The sequence below is a fragment of the Narcine bancroftii genome, chromosome 4, assembly GCF_036971445.1.
Source record: "Narcine bancroftii isolate sNarBan1 chromosome 4, sNarBan1.hap1, whole genome shotgun sequence".
Taxonomy (NCBI): Eukaryota; Metazoa; Chordata; class Chondrichthyes; order Torpediniformes; family Narcinidae; genus Narcine; species Narcine bancroftii.
Genome location: NC_091472.1, coordinates 96497613 through 96510560, shown reverse-complemented (window position 1 = coordinate 96510560; position 12948 = coordinate 96497613). Strand labels below are relative to the sequence as shown.

The window sequence follows — 12948 nt, the reverse complement described above, 5'->3', positions numbered from 1 at the left end:
CCAACTTTTCCATGCCTGCCAAGTTGTCTTCCCATGTAGGTCCCACATGCCTGCATTCAATCATGTTCTCTCTGAACCTTTCCTATCCATGTTCCTGTCAAAACATTTTCAATTTTTTTTTAAATTTCATCCAAGCTACCCCACATTTTAATCAAACAGAATATGTTATTATTACAAAAAAGGAAAATCTAAACCCACTACCAAGAAAGAAGCTGTTTGGACAAAAAAAGACACAATTCTTACCAGAATAATAAATCATTTAATCAACAGTTCTAACTTCATAACAAATCAAAGATTATAAAAGTAACTCAAAAAGCATCCCACAGTGTTTGAAAATTTGAATTCAAATCAGAAATTGAGCATCTAATCTTCACTAAATTTAAGCATGACATGACATCACGTAGCCATTGAGCATGATGGGGCAGGGTAATGTCCCTAAACATCTTTTAAATGTTATAATTATCATTGCCTATCTAATTCCTCTTGTAGTTTGTTCAATGTAACTACCTTCTTCTGCGTGAAAAAGATGCCCTTCAGTCCTGTTTTCCCTTTGCCCTCTAGTTTTCATGTCCCCTGCCCTGGGGAAAAGACAATGGATTTTAACCTATCTATGCCCCTTTTTTTTTTATTTAATTTTTTATTTTTCACACCATAAATCACATTAGCCATGATATACACTTTTTCTTTTTCACACATATACAGTGACTTTCCCCCCCCCCCCCCCCACCTCCTCCCAGGCCACCCCCCCACCCCCCCTTCTCATCCATTTTAGGTATACAATCTAGGTTGCATTAAACCAGTCAGACAATGTTGTCATTCAACAAAAATACACCAGAAATTCTACTGAGTCCATTCTTTTCTTTCCTTCTCCTTCCATCAACTTAGGTAATGTTTGTCCCCGGTAGGTATATCTATCTATATCTAGATAGATATATACCCCTACCCAAAATTAGGGACCTATGTATAGTCCAGCGAGAAAAGTTCCAGCCTATCCAGCCTCTCCTTATGATTTGAGCCTATTCACCTCAGTAACATTCTCCTGCATTGTCTCTGCTCCCTTTCCAGCATAATGATTCTGTCCCCAAGTGTCCAAAATTGCACACAATTCTGCAAGTGATGAGGAATGGAGGAACATCAATCTTATTTCAGGAAGCATCGTGAGCTGATATTTGAGGAATGAGTAGAAGTATCTTTACCCTGCATCCACCATTTATACTTGACCTGAGTGGTGCTCATTGCTGATTGAAAAACCTGACTGACCTCAGCACTAATCTCTCACTTTAATAACCAGGTCGACCCAAGAAAAGGTCAGGAATGAAAACATTTTAAAATACCCTGAAAACTATAAAATTGGTTTCAGCAGTATGCTCCATAAATACAAAATTATTTTGAAATGGATGTACATCTTCCGTGTGTTTTTTTTTAAAAAAACCTTCCCACTTTTCTTAAAATACAAGTATTGTCCTTCTGTGATTTTCAACAATAAATTTCTATATCTGCATATGTAATGAAAATGGCCTGCAGGTACAGATCAAACCTCCCTAGGAACTTTGTTTCAAGTAGTGGCAGGAGGGTGTAACAAAATAAATGGCTCAACAAAGTTTTCATCAGGAATAATTTATAATAGAAATACAGAGTTCAGTAGAATTATGACATGAAAAATGTATATGATGTGAATTCTTGTCCAGTTACTTGCATACCCACAAGTTCATTTGATTTGAAGATGACCCTTTATTGAAACTTCTCTCCATGTGCAGTTGCACTGGAGGTTGTACCAGATTCAGAAAAGGCATTGCTTCAACCGAACATTGAAAAGGTTAAGTCAACGCAGGAAACCCCTTTAAATGAAATATGGGCACAAGAGCCACCAGATATGGCATTGATCAACAGGAAATGTAAATGTCAGTTGCCTGCTGAAAAGAATAATCTGCAAGACAGCATCTTATATTTAAATATTGTTTATTTAAAAATACCAGAACTAATTCTTGGATGGGATATAGTATGAGAAGATACAGAATCTTTTTGAGTAGAGTTGAGAAATTGTAAGGGTTCTTTTTCCTTTCCTTTTTTTCTTTGGGGGTTATTATTTGGGGGGAAAAGTTTGGTGGGATTTCAGGGAGGTATATAACAACATGTAGCATGCATAATTGATTTGAATTATATGAATATTGTTCTTTGTACCTAGATATTAATACATGTATGGAAATTTAAATAAAATATTTTAAAAAGAGAGAAATAGCAACCAGGATGTGGGGTACAAATTTCAACATGAGTTAGAGAAGGCATATAAGAAAGAAAATGTTTCAGTGATCATGTAGGTAAACTGGGGAAATCAGGTTGGTGCTAGATCTCAAGAAGAATAATTTGTGGGATGCTTAAGAGTGACTTTTTAGAGGACCTTGTGGTCAGGACCACTGGGGAAAAGGCACTTCTGGATTTGGTGCCCTGCAATGAACCAGGAGCTTGATTAGGGATTAAAGGAACCCTTGGGAGGCAGTAATCACAATGTGATGGAATTCACTCTGCAGTTTAAAAGGGAAAAGCTAAAGTTAGATGTGTGGATTTTACAGCTGAGGAAAGGTAACTATGATTACATGAGAGAGGAGCAGGCCAAAGTTGGCTGGTTGGAAGGGGACCCCAGAGCAGGGGAGCAGAGTAGTAGAGCAGCAGAGGCAGGAGACTGAGAATAGTTTGGAAGATGTGGGGTTTTCATTCCAAAGAAAAAGCATTCTTAAAGGATCATGTGTCAACCATGGCAGACAAGGGAAGTCAAAGGTACCATAAAAGTAAAAGTGAGTCATCCAGTCTTGCAATTATTCATGGAAAGCCAGAGGATTAGGTAGCTGTTATAAACCAAAATAAGGCAACTAAAAAAGAAAGGTTTTCTTCAGATATATAAAGAGTAAAAAAGAAACAGAAGTGGACATTAGAAAAATTACACTGGATGAATTGAATAGGTATTTTGCATTAGTTTTGAGAGTGGAAAACACCAGTAACGTACCAGAAATTCTAGTCAGCGGGCAAAAATGAATGCAGTTGCTGTTACTAAGGAGAAGGTGCTTGGGACGCTAAAGAAGGATAAAATTGTAGAGTCCATAATTTAAGATGAGTTTTTAAGGTACTCAAAAGCACAAGATAAAACAAGTCAAAGTCAGCATAGTTTCTATCAGGGGAGATCTTGCTTAACAAATCTGTTAGAATTCTTTGAGGAAGTAACATGTACGACAGACAAAGGAGAGTCAGTGGATGATGTTTATTTGGATTTTCAGAATCTCTTTGACAAGGTGCCACATGTAAGACTGCTAAATAAGATAGGAGCCCATTGCATTATGGGAAAGGTACTAGCATGGATAAAAGATTGGATGATTGGCAGAAGGCAAAGAGTGAGAATAAAGAGGCCTTTTCTGCCTGACTGTCATAACAAGGGTCTATGTTGGATATGTTACTTTCATGCTCTGTGTGTATGATTTAGATGATGGAATTGATGACTTTATGGCCAGGTTTGTGGATGACACAAAGATCAATGGAGGGGCAGGTCATTTTGAGAGTGTGCAGAAGGCCTGAGGTTGGGAAAATGAGCAAAGAAGTGATGGATGGAATACAGCACAGAGAAGTGTCTGGTTATGTTCTTTGGTAGAAGGAATAAAGGCATTTTCTGAATGGGGAGAAAATTCCGAAAGTGGAGGTCCAAAAGGATTTGGAAGTCCTGCTACAGGATCATCTTAAGGTTGACTTAGAGGTTGAATTGGTAATAAAGGCGGCAAATTCAATGTGAGCATTCATTTCAAGAGGACTAGAATATAAAATAAAGGATGTAATGCTGAAGCTTTATAAGGCATTGGCCAGTCTGTATTTGGTATATTGTGAGCAATTTTGAGCTTCTAAGGAAGGATGTTCTGATATTGGTGAGGGTTCAAAGGTTTATGAGAATGATCCCAGGGATGAGAAGGTTAACGATTGAGGAGCATTTCATGGTTCTGGGCCTGTACTTATTGGAGTTTTGAAGGATGATACACACCGAACATTGAAAAGGCTCAATAGAGTGGATGTGGAAAATTTGTTTCCAGTAGTGGGAGAGTCCAGGGCCAGAGAGCACTGCCTCAGCTTCAGAATAAATTGACATCCCTTTAGATCAGAGAAGTTTCTTCAGCCAATGAATAGGTGGGGAATCTGTGAAATTTGTTGCACAGCTATGGAGACCAAGACATTGGGTATGTTTGAAACCGAGGAGGATGTGTTCTTGATTGGTCAGAGCATCAAAGGTTATGGGGAGAAAAAATTGGAAAATGGGATTGAAAGGAAATATACATCAGCCATAATTTAAATGCTGGATCAGATTTAGTGGGCTGATGGCATAATTCTGCTCCTATATCTTATGGACATGGTAATAAAGTGTGTAATCTCGATGAATCATTTTCCTACAAAATTATTTACATCTCTGGAATGGTTTGGGGTAAAATCACCTTCTAATTGCTACCCTGCACCTTATTCAACTGTTCTGCCTCTTTTCCTGAAAGCAGATCTTGATTTTTTTCTTCTGTTTAACGTAAATTTAGTACTCCGGTTTTAATTTGCTACTTAATTTTCAGTCATTCTACTGGGAAAGGGAATTTGTTCTAGAGAGTGTCCACCAATTAAAATCCCATATTGTGATTTTGTTTGTACAGTCAAACAAAATATAGTCACAGACATTGAATCAAGGATTGTTTCTGCTTACTTGAATTACCGTAACTGCTTTTAGGTGGCCAGAATACCCCAATGTAAAGTCGCCTAAAATACCCGAATGCGGCTATTGGGAGGCCATCTGAAAGCAGAGAACCCTGACCCGAGGAGTATTTACCCAACCCTCCTCAGGTAGGTGTATTCTCCGCTTCCGAGCGCTCCCCCTAGGCACATGAAAGTGATGGGACTACGGCCACAGTCGACAGGAACCGGCGTTTGCTTCGCAGCGCCTCTCCCCACTGCGGACCTTTCAGGTACCAGAACAGTGCCTTCAGTGCTGCCACCTGAATATCACTTCATACACACCTGCCACCAACTTCAGAGCCACATGCTCCCAGCTATTCCGCCTGAAAGTGGCTTGTGTATAATTGGAAGGTTAATTAAAGTTTTATCTCTTCATTATGGAATTACAACTTTTTTTCAAAGCTTTGCAGTTGATTTTTATTAGATGAGGATCAGTCTTTTGTTAGGACACAAAATGGCCATGGTTAGGTTAATTGAAACACATTATGGGGGAGAATCAGTCTAACTTAATGTTTGTATCTATTTGGCACAATTTTTCTTCAACCCCTTGAGATTTAGAATTCAAATTAAGTGCACTAAACGAGACAAAAGCCGAGGCAGGTTTGGATGACAAGGAGTACTTGCGTGCTCTTGGAAAGGAAGCGGCTCCTCCACATTTCTCAGAGAAGAGCTATGCTATTTGCGGCATCATTTCGACATTTGCTGAGGAGCTCCAGCTTTCCTTTTGATTTCTAATGCAGCATTTTCTGTGGACACATCAGATGTTCCATTCTCTAGATTTCTGTGTGTAAGAGCTCTCATGTGCTGGAGATTTGTCAGCCATCTGTCCAAATGAAATATTATCTTTTGCTTTTACTTGTTAATGATAAACTAAATCTATAACTTTCCTTGTCATCTTTACCAATGATGCATTAATGAACTCTGAATCATATATGGATTATTGACACACAATTTTGTTTATGTTACAGGGAAGAAATGGCCAGAGAGATGTCGGATTATCTGGCTAGGTAGGTAGGTGGCAGTGTCCTGCTTAAAATACAAATCACATTATCAACACTTATCTACGAATCACATACTCAAGGTTGAAATTTATCTTCATAGGAGCATTAGGTTTTCCAAACATTAAATTTGGATTAAGTATTTATTTATGATGCATTCGTTGACATTGTACATGTATAACTTTTACTGAACATTTTGGTTTAATTCCAAAATGTGTCTTGATCAATGCAAATTTTACTGGAAGTTCTGCTCGCTGATCTTGGGGGGCCGTTCCAGATTCAGGCACTCCCACTCATCTGGAATGTGATCCAGGACTCTGGTGTTTGACCCTGTGAATTCAGAGAAACTAAAGAACACAGTGGACATGGTGACTATTTGCTATGGAAACTTGAATGGGTTTGTTCTGCTCTTTCCCCCACACCATCTCCTTTAGAAAATCACTATTAAATCTGTTAGGGGAATATTTTGTTTTTAATAGACATCAATGGAAATGTTATTTTAAAAGCTGTGAGTGCTCAATCATGGGAAGGGTTCTTGGTACTCTCTGGTATTCCTTTGATGGAAGTATATTTGGTGAAAGCTTTGGAAGTACATCCAAACTCGAGGCATGCTAAGTTGTCGCGTCCAACATGGGCTCAGTTAACGTTCTTCAGACAAACTTAACTACTGTATTTTTACTCATGTTTTTACAGGATGCACTGTTATGACATAGAAATCTTGTGGAAGAAAATGTAGGTTCATGTTTTGCATTGCTCAGAGGATTAAAGGTGTAATTGAAGATTAGGGAGAAAGTGTGTTAGCTTCCTCAAGGTTGAATAAAGCTTCATTCTTGGGGTCAAGGATGTATCAAATTTTATAATATTTGCAAAATAGTCTGAAGGATTCACGAGGGATTCCCAGAGGATTAAAGGTGTAATTGAAGATTAGGGAGAAAGTGTGTTAGCTTCCTCAAGGTTGAATAAAGCTTCATTCTTGGGGTCAAGGATGTATCAAATTTTATAATATTTGCAAAATAGTCTGAAGGATTCACGAGGGATTCCCAGAGGATTAAAGGTGTAATTGAAGATTAGGGAGAAAGTGTGTTAGCTTCCTCAAGGTTGAATAAAGCTTCATTCTTGGGGTCAAGGATGTATCAAATTTTATAATATTTGCAAAATAGTCTGAAGGATTCACGAGGGATTCCCAGAACCATATGTTAACACTGCCATTATGTTTGGAAGGATTGAAAGATTATTGATCAATAAAGTGCATGGAGTTATGGTGGATTTTTGGTACAAGGACCATTGGTCCTCTGTGAAATGTAAGATAACCTCCTGTTTGTAGTTGAATGAAAGAAAAGCAAAAGTGTCCCAACATGCGATGTCCACATTGAGAATGGGGGAACCTTCCACCTGAGGAGTTATTTGCCAGATGTGTCGGCAGCACTGCAGCCAGGTGCAGCTCTCTTTCAGCCTGGGAGGGCTCCATTACAGACCAGGCAGGGGTCTGTTACAGACAAGGGGAGGGGGGGTGGTGGAATCCATCATGGCCAGGCTCTGTTGGAGCCAGAATATAAATCATGACCAGCTGGCATATTGTGTGAGGTGCGAGTCTCTCAGGTGAAGATACACTGTGCAGGAAGGAGAGTTAATTGGTGTAGGCTTCTGGTTCATCTTGAGCTGCTCAACACCAGAGATTGAAGATGAGGGCAGATAATTTAAGTCAATCCTTAGGACAAGTAACTCAGGTTAGGATGGGATGATTTTTGTTGCATCGATGTCCTTTTACAATCAGCTTATTTTGACATCTTCATAAGCTCCATGCGCTGTGTATTTGTGTTTTCTGTCATCTTAGCATTAAAACCAAGAAATCCGCTTTGGTGGAAGGGTTGTAGCTGCTGAACGTGAGATGGTAGAGTCTGCCTTGCAGTTCAGCGGCCAGGAGTTGTCCAATCCAAAACCACCAAGCAACAATCCCAAGGGTGGAGTAATCGAGTTTAAGTATATTTATCATCCAATTGTAGCAGTATAACCCGACAAAGAAGCATTCTGTGGTCCATCGTGCATACAGATAAAACACATTAACAGACAAGTACAGTGCATGTGCACATATATTTTAAATACAATTTATTAATAAATAGTGGAATCTCGGAGAGTTGTTTTAGCTGTTCAGCAGTCCTTCAGGAGTCTTACTAAACACATGGAAAATCAATGTCCATCACAGTAATTCGCCACAGGATGTTTCAGAAACATTTGGAGCATGTTATAAATGGGACTTCTCTGATAATTACGTCCATGGGTAAAATATGGATGGCTTCTATTTAATTGGGGGATTGAGTTAATGGCTTCATATCTTTTCTTGTGTCTTTCATTTTACATTCATTCATTCATTCACAATTCCCTCACAGTTTACATGCCAGCTCTGCTGATGTGAAATCTCCCCCAGTGGAGAGGGGGAAGGTTGCCTGGTATGGGTTGATGTAATGTTGGGTGTAAATGCCTTGTTAGTAAGAAGGCATTACTTGCATCCATGTCTAATTGAAGATGTCTAGTTGTGAGAAAAGGGCAGGATTTTGTCAGTCTTTTCATTGATTAGGCAGGGCTAGGAGGTTGATTGGACAAGGTGAGACTATATCAGATACCACAGTCAAATACCAGAACTTCAGTTCTTAGACTGAAATTGTAATCAATTACTTCAATGGCTTCTTTCAATGGTTTGTTCCTGTTACACCAGGGTGAGGAGGACTGAAAATCTGCATCTGATTCTGTCTTTTTAAACATTGGTCTAGAAAGCAGCAGCTGAGGCTGGACATGCTCCTGAAGGGTTGATTATGTAACATTCTGTCTGCATAATGCTTGATCATGCATTTCTACCTCTTGAAACAATTTTTTATTGATTAGCAAAGATCCCATGAGCTGATAAACACCTGATCAAGAAACTTTGTTCTACTTGGAAATATACCAGTGCATATTTTTGACTATTTATATTAAAGTGCATAGAAGAGTATAGCACAGGAATATGGCCCTTTGGCCCATGATATCTGTGCCAAATTAAATTAAACCTAATCTCTGCTACTTCCACATGATTCATATATCCCTCTCGGCATATGCTTGTGTCCTTATCCCGAAGCCAACAGGATTTATTTATGCCCCTCTTTATTCTTCATGCTGATAATGTGGTCATTACTGGCAAGACCAGTATTTAAATTAGTGCCTTAGACTGTCTCAAATGATGCCATCTTCTTGAACCACTATGGACCTTCTTGTGAAGGTAGTCCCAGTGTTGTCAGGTGATGAATTCACGGCTTTAGCTGCAGTGACAATGAAGAATTTAAGCTGTATTTCCAAGACAGGACGGTGTGGAGCTTGAACAGGAAATAAAAAGATTGTGGTTACAGTGCCAGTGACCTGAATTCTCCAGATTCTTTGTCATCCAATTGTTTGGTCTACAAGACAGGTTCTTCTAACAAGGATGTTTCCTGGTGAGAGGTGGTGAATTGTATCCTCTGAAGTTGTCTCATTGTCCTTTCCTCTCTTAACAGAAGTCCACAAGTCCAGGCCACCAAGGCTGCTGCTGGGACAAAGAAACATGATCTCAGCAAATGGAAATACGCAGAACTGCGCGATGCCATCAATACCTCCTGTGGTAAGATGTCACTCTGTATGTTGGGTAAGCTTCAAATCACAGCCCTGAGTCTGGTTTCACTTTGGAGACTGGAACCCACCCGGAGGGAGAAGTGTGCCTTACAGTTTGTTTGAAATCAACATCATTACAATAAATAGACGGTGAGAGTCTTCTGATCGATGCTGTTATGGATCTGCAGCAGAGTGTCGCAGACATAGCATATAATAACAGAAGCAGAGCATGCAGATGGTAACATTTTGGGTTTGAAATCTTTGGTCATAGAGCAGCAGTCAAGCACAGAAGCATGTACTTGAAGGCCAACCCTGTGAGGGGGCTGATCCAGTGGAAACTAGGTCAGGAATGTGCTGATCCCTAGCCTCCAAAGCAAAGCTGTCTTTTGAGAGAGTAGCTTAGTTCAGTCCAACCAAGCAACAATAAGCTATCTGACTGTGAATAGAAAAGCCCCATTCATAACTCCAGACAGTCTACCGAGGAACTTTCTAGGTTTCCAACATTGACCAATGTGGTTGGTAACCAGGTATGCCCTGCAGTATTTACACCTCCTTCCCCATAGTCAACCCTTGGACTCTCCTCCTTTTCCTGAGCCACTATTGCTCTTTGCTGAATTTATCTGCAGAAGTGGGCTGTGCTAGGGTCACCCAGCTCTACATCACTTCCTGCTTTGACTTTTTGCCATGTCCCTGTCCAATCAGACTGCTTGTTCAACTTCCATTCTTAGATGAGGCTTGGTCACCATGGGTTAAGCTGAAATGATCATCTTTCACTTTGGCCATAAACACCATGAATGAACAAAGTAAACAAAGTCATGTGCAGATGCTGGGGTCCAGTTCAGTACACAATAGCCTGGAGGAACTTGGCAGGTCACACTACATCCATGGAAAGCAATAGGCAGGCAATGTTTCAAGCCTGAGCCCTTCATCAGATGTATTGAAAATCAGACAGACACCTGAATAAAAAGGGGGAAGGAGTACCAGGGAGCAGGTGGTTACCACAGGTGGGAGTGTAGAAAGAAGCTGGTAAGTGTTAGGGGGAAGGGGGTAGAGGGCCAAGAAAGATAGCTCTGATGGGAGAAGAAAGGGAAGTGGATGGGGAGCTGAAGGATCTGAAAGAGAGGGATGAGAAAGAGAAAGTCTAGGGAGGGGGATTAATGGAAATTGATACCATCTGGTTGAAGACTGCAAAGATGGAATATGTTCATTTCTAAAAAATATTTTATTTCTGATTTTTTTCAAAATTATGCATAGTAACATTTTAAATATACAATATATTAAACATTTTATCACAAACACAATAAAGCAAAAACAAAACAGTCCCCCCTCCATACATACAAATCCTTCCACTGTCAGAGCTTACATATATTTTAAGTATACAGAGTACAGATGGGGAAACTACAGTTTTGTGTGTGTGTATATATATTAGTTACTTTTATACCCTTTTTTGTTCCTTTTTATTTCTGTATTTGGACCCTTATGTGATCCAGGTAGGGCTGCCAGACCTTTGCAAAAGTGTCATATTTATTCTTTAAGTATAATGAGATTTTTTTCCATAGGTAAACAGTCATTCATTTCTGCAGTCCATCATGCTATAGGTAGAGGGGAGTTGGACTTAAAAGTGATCGTGATACAATTTTTTCACTACCGTCAGTGCTATTTTTATAAATGAGATTTGATATTTGGTCAATTTATTGCTTATTTGTATAAAATTACTCCTGTTATCCTGCTTAATTTGTCTGTGAATTTTTTGCCAAAATGACCTCACCTTCATGCAAGACCCTGTGGCATGTAGAAAAGTTCCTGCCTCAGTCCCACATCTGAAACACATCTCTGAAATTTCAGCTTTAGATGGTGTAAAAAATTATACTGAACCAGTCCATATCTTGCATTTATAATTGATGTCATGCTGTCCTTATACCAATCTGACCAGCTTCTTTCTGAAATCACCACACCCAAGTTCAACTCCTATCTTTCCCTTGACTTCTGCAACCCTGGTTTTGTGCTTTCACTTTGGAAAGCATAGTACATTTTTGTTATAAATTTGGGTGTATCCCCCATCCAAATTATTCGCTCAGTTTCGCTAATTTCAGGTGGGGTCAATGTTGGTCACGATCTTTCTCTTAAGAACGATCTAAGCTGGAGAAAACAGAAAACTGTCCAATTGGCCACTCTGCATTTGTGTTTTAATTGTTCAAAGGACATAGTGTTCCTTCCGTGTAACAGTCCTTAGTCAATCTTATACCTTTGTCATACCATGAATTTAATATTGTATTGCCTATGTTCATAGGCAATAACACATTTTTACACAATGGAGCTTTAATTGATATCTCTATTTTTTTTGTATATATTCATGAATTTCTTGCCATGTTCTAATCATATATATTAGAGTGGGGTTGTGTCTTTTTCTTTAGTGATTTTACATTCCATTTATAGATCCTTTGCTTCCCCCCTCCTCCATTGAGTACATTCCCATTTGAACCCAAGACGGGAAGTTGTCTTCTGTGAAGTAGGCTGCAAGAAATTTAGGTAATATTTTTTGAAATATGGAAGTCTAAGTCCTCCAGCCCATAGTCCCATGTCAGTTTTTCCAATGCAAATCCTGGTACCTTATGATTCCATGGGAACTGTCCAGTATGGTTGTTTAGTAGCTTAAAAAAGTTTTTAGGTAACGGAATAAGGCAGCGATTGAGAAAGGTATTGCAGTCTTGGCATCACTTTCATTCTGACGCAGTTAACCCTTCTCACTAAAGTAATCGGTAAGTCTCTCCATTTCAGTAAGTCTCTTCTATCTTCCCAAGAAGAGGAACATAATTTTGTTTGTATGGATTTTGTAAGTTATTGTCAGTTACTATTCCAAGATATTTTATCCCACCCATCTTCCATTTAAATTTATTTTCTTTTTGGTATCTTTCATATTCAAAATTTGTTAATGTTATTATCTCACTTTATCCATATTCAATTTGTAGCCAGATATTCTTCCATATTTTTCTCGTGTTGCTTTAATATTTCCAAAGATTTACCCAGTTCTGATAGGTACAATAGCACATCATCAGTGAATAGACTGATTTTTTTGTTGTTGTTCTTGCCCAACTTTGAAGCCTTTTATATCTGGATCCCTTTTTAATTTCTCCGCTAGCGGTTTAATCGCTAAAATAAAAAGTGCTGGGGTCAGGGGGAATCCCTATCTGCTCAAGCTGCTCTAGGGGAATACCGCTGAGATCTGATTATTTGTTATTATTTTAGCTTGCAGTTTATGGTATAAAGTTTTTATCCAGTTTATAAATGTTCTGCCTATACCAAATTTTTCCAGTGTTTTAAATATAAAGGGCCATTCCAAATGGACAAATGCTTTTTCCGTGTCTAGGGAGATTGTAATACTTAGATTTAATTCAGATTTAGCCATGTGTATTAAATAATCTTCTGAGACTATTTGAGGAAATAGTCTTTAACGAATCCTGCTTGATCCATATGCTTCAGTTTTGGCAACTATCATCCTAACCTATTATAGCCAATGCTTTCACTAGTATCTTATAATCAGCATTTTACAGGGATAATGGTCTGTGTGATGATGATTTTTGTGGGTCCC

General features: G+C 38.9%; 1 protein-coding gene across 3 annotated transcripts in view; it reads left to right on the top strand.

Annotated features, from left to right (window-relative positions):
• The window catches only part of LOC138760866 (unconventional myosin-VI-like), a 366187-nt gene that overhangs the window by 336987 nt on the left and 16252 nt on the right, over nucleotides 1-12948 (top strand). For all 3 annotated transcript variants that reach the window (XM_069932099.1, XM_069932097.1, XM_069932098.1), the window contains 2 exons: nucleotides 5715-5753; nucleotides 9266-9369. In XM_069932099.1, the coding sequence (XP_069788200.1) occupies nucleotides 5715-5753; nucleotides 9266-9369 (143 nt within the window). The remainder of the gene's footprint in view (nucleotides 1-5714; nucleotides 5754-9265; nucleotides 9370-12948) is intronic.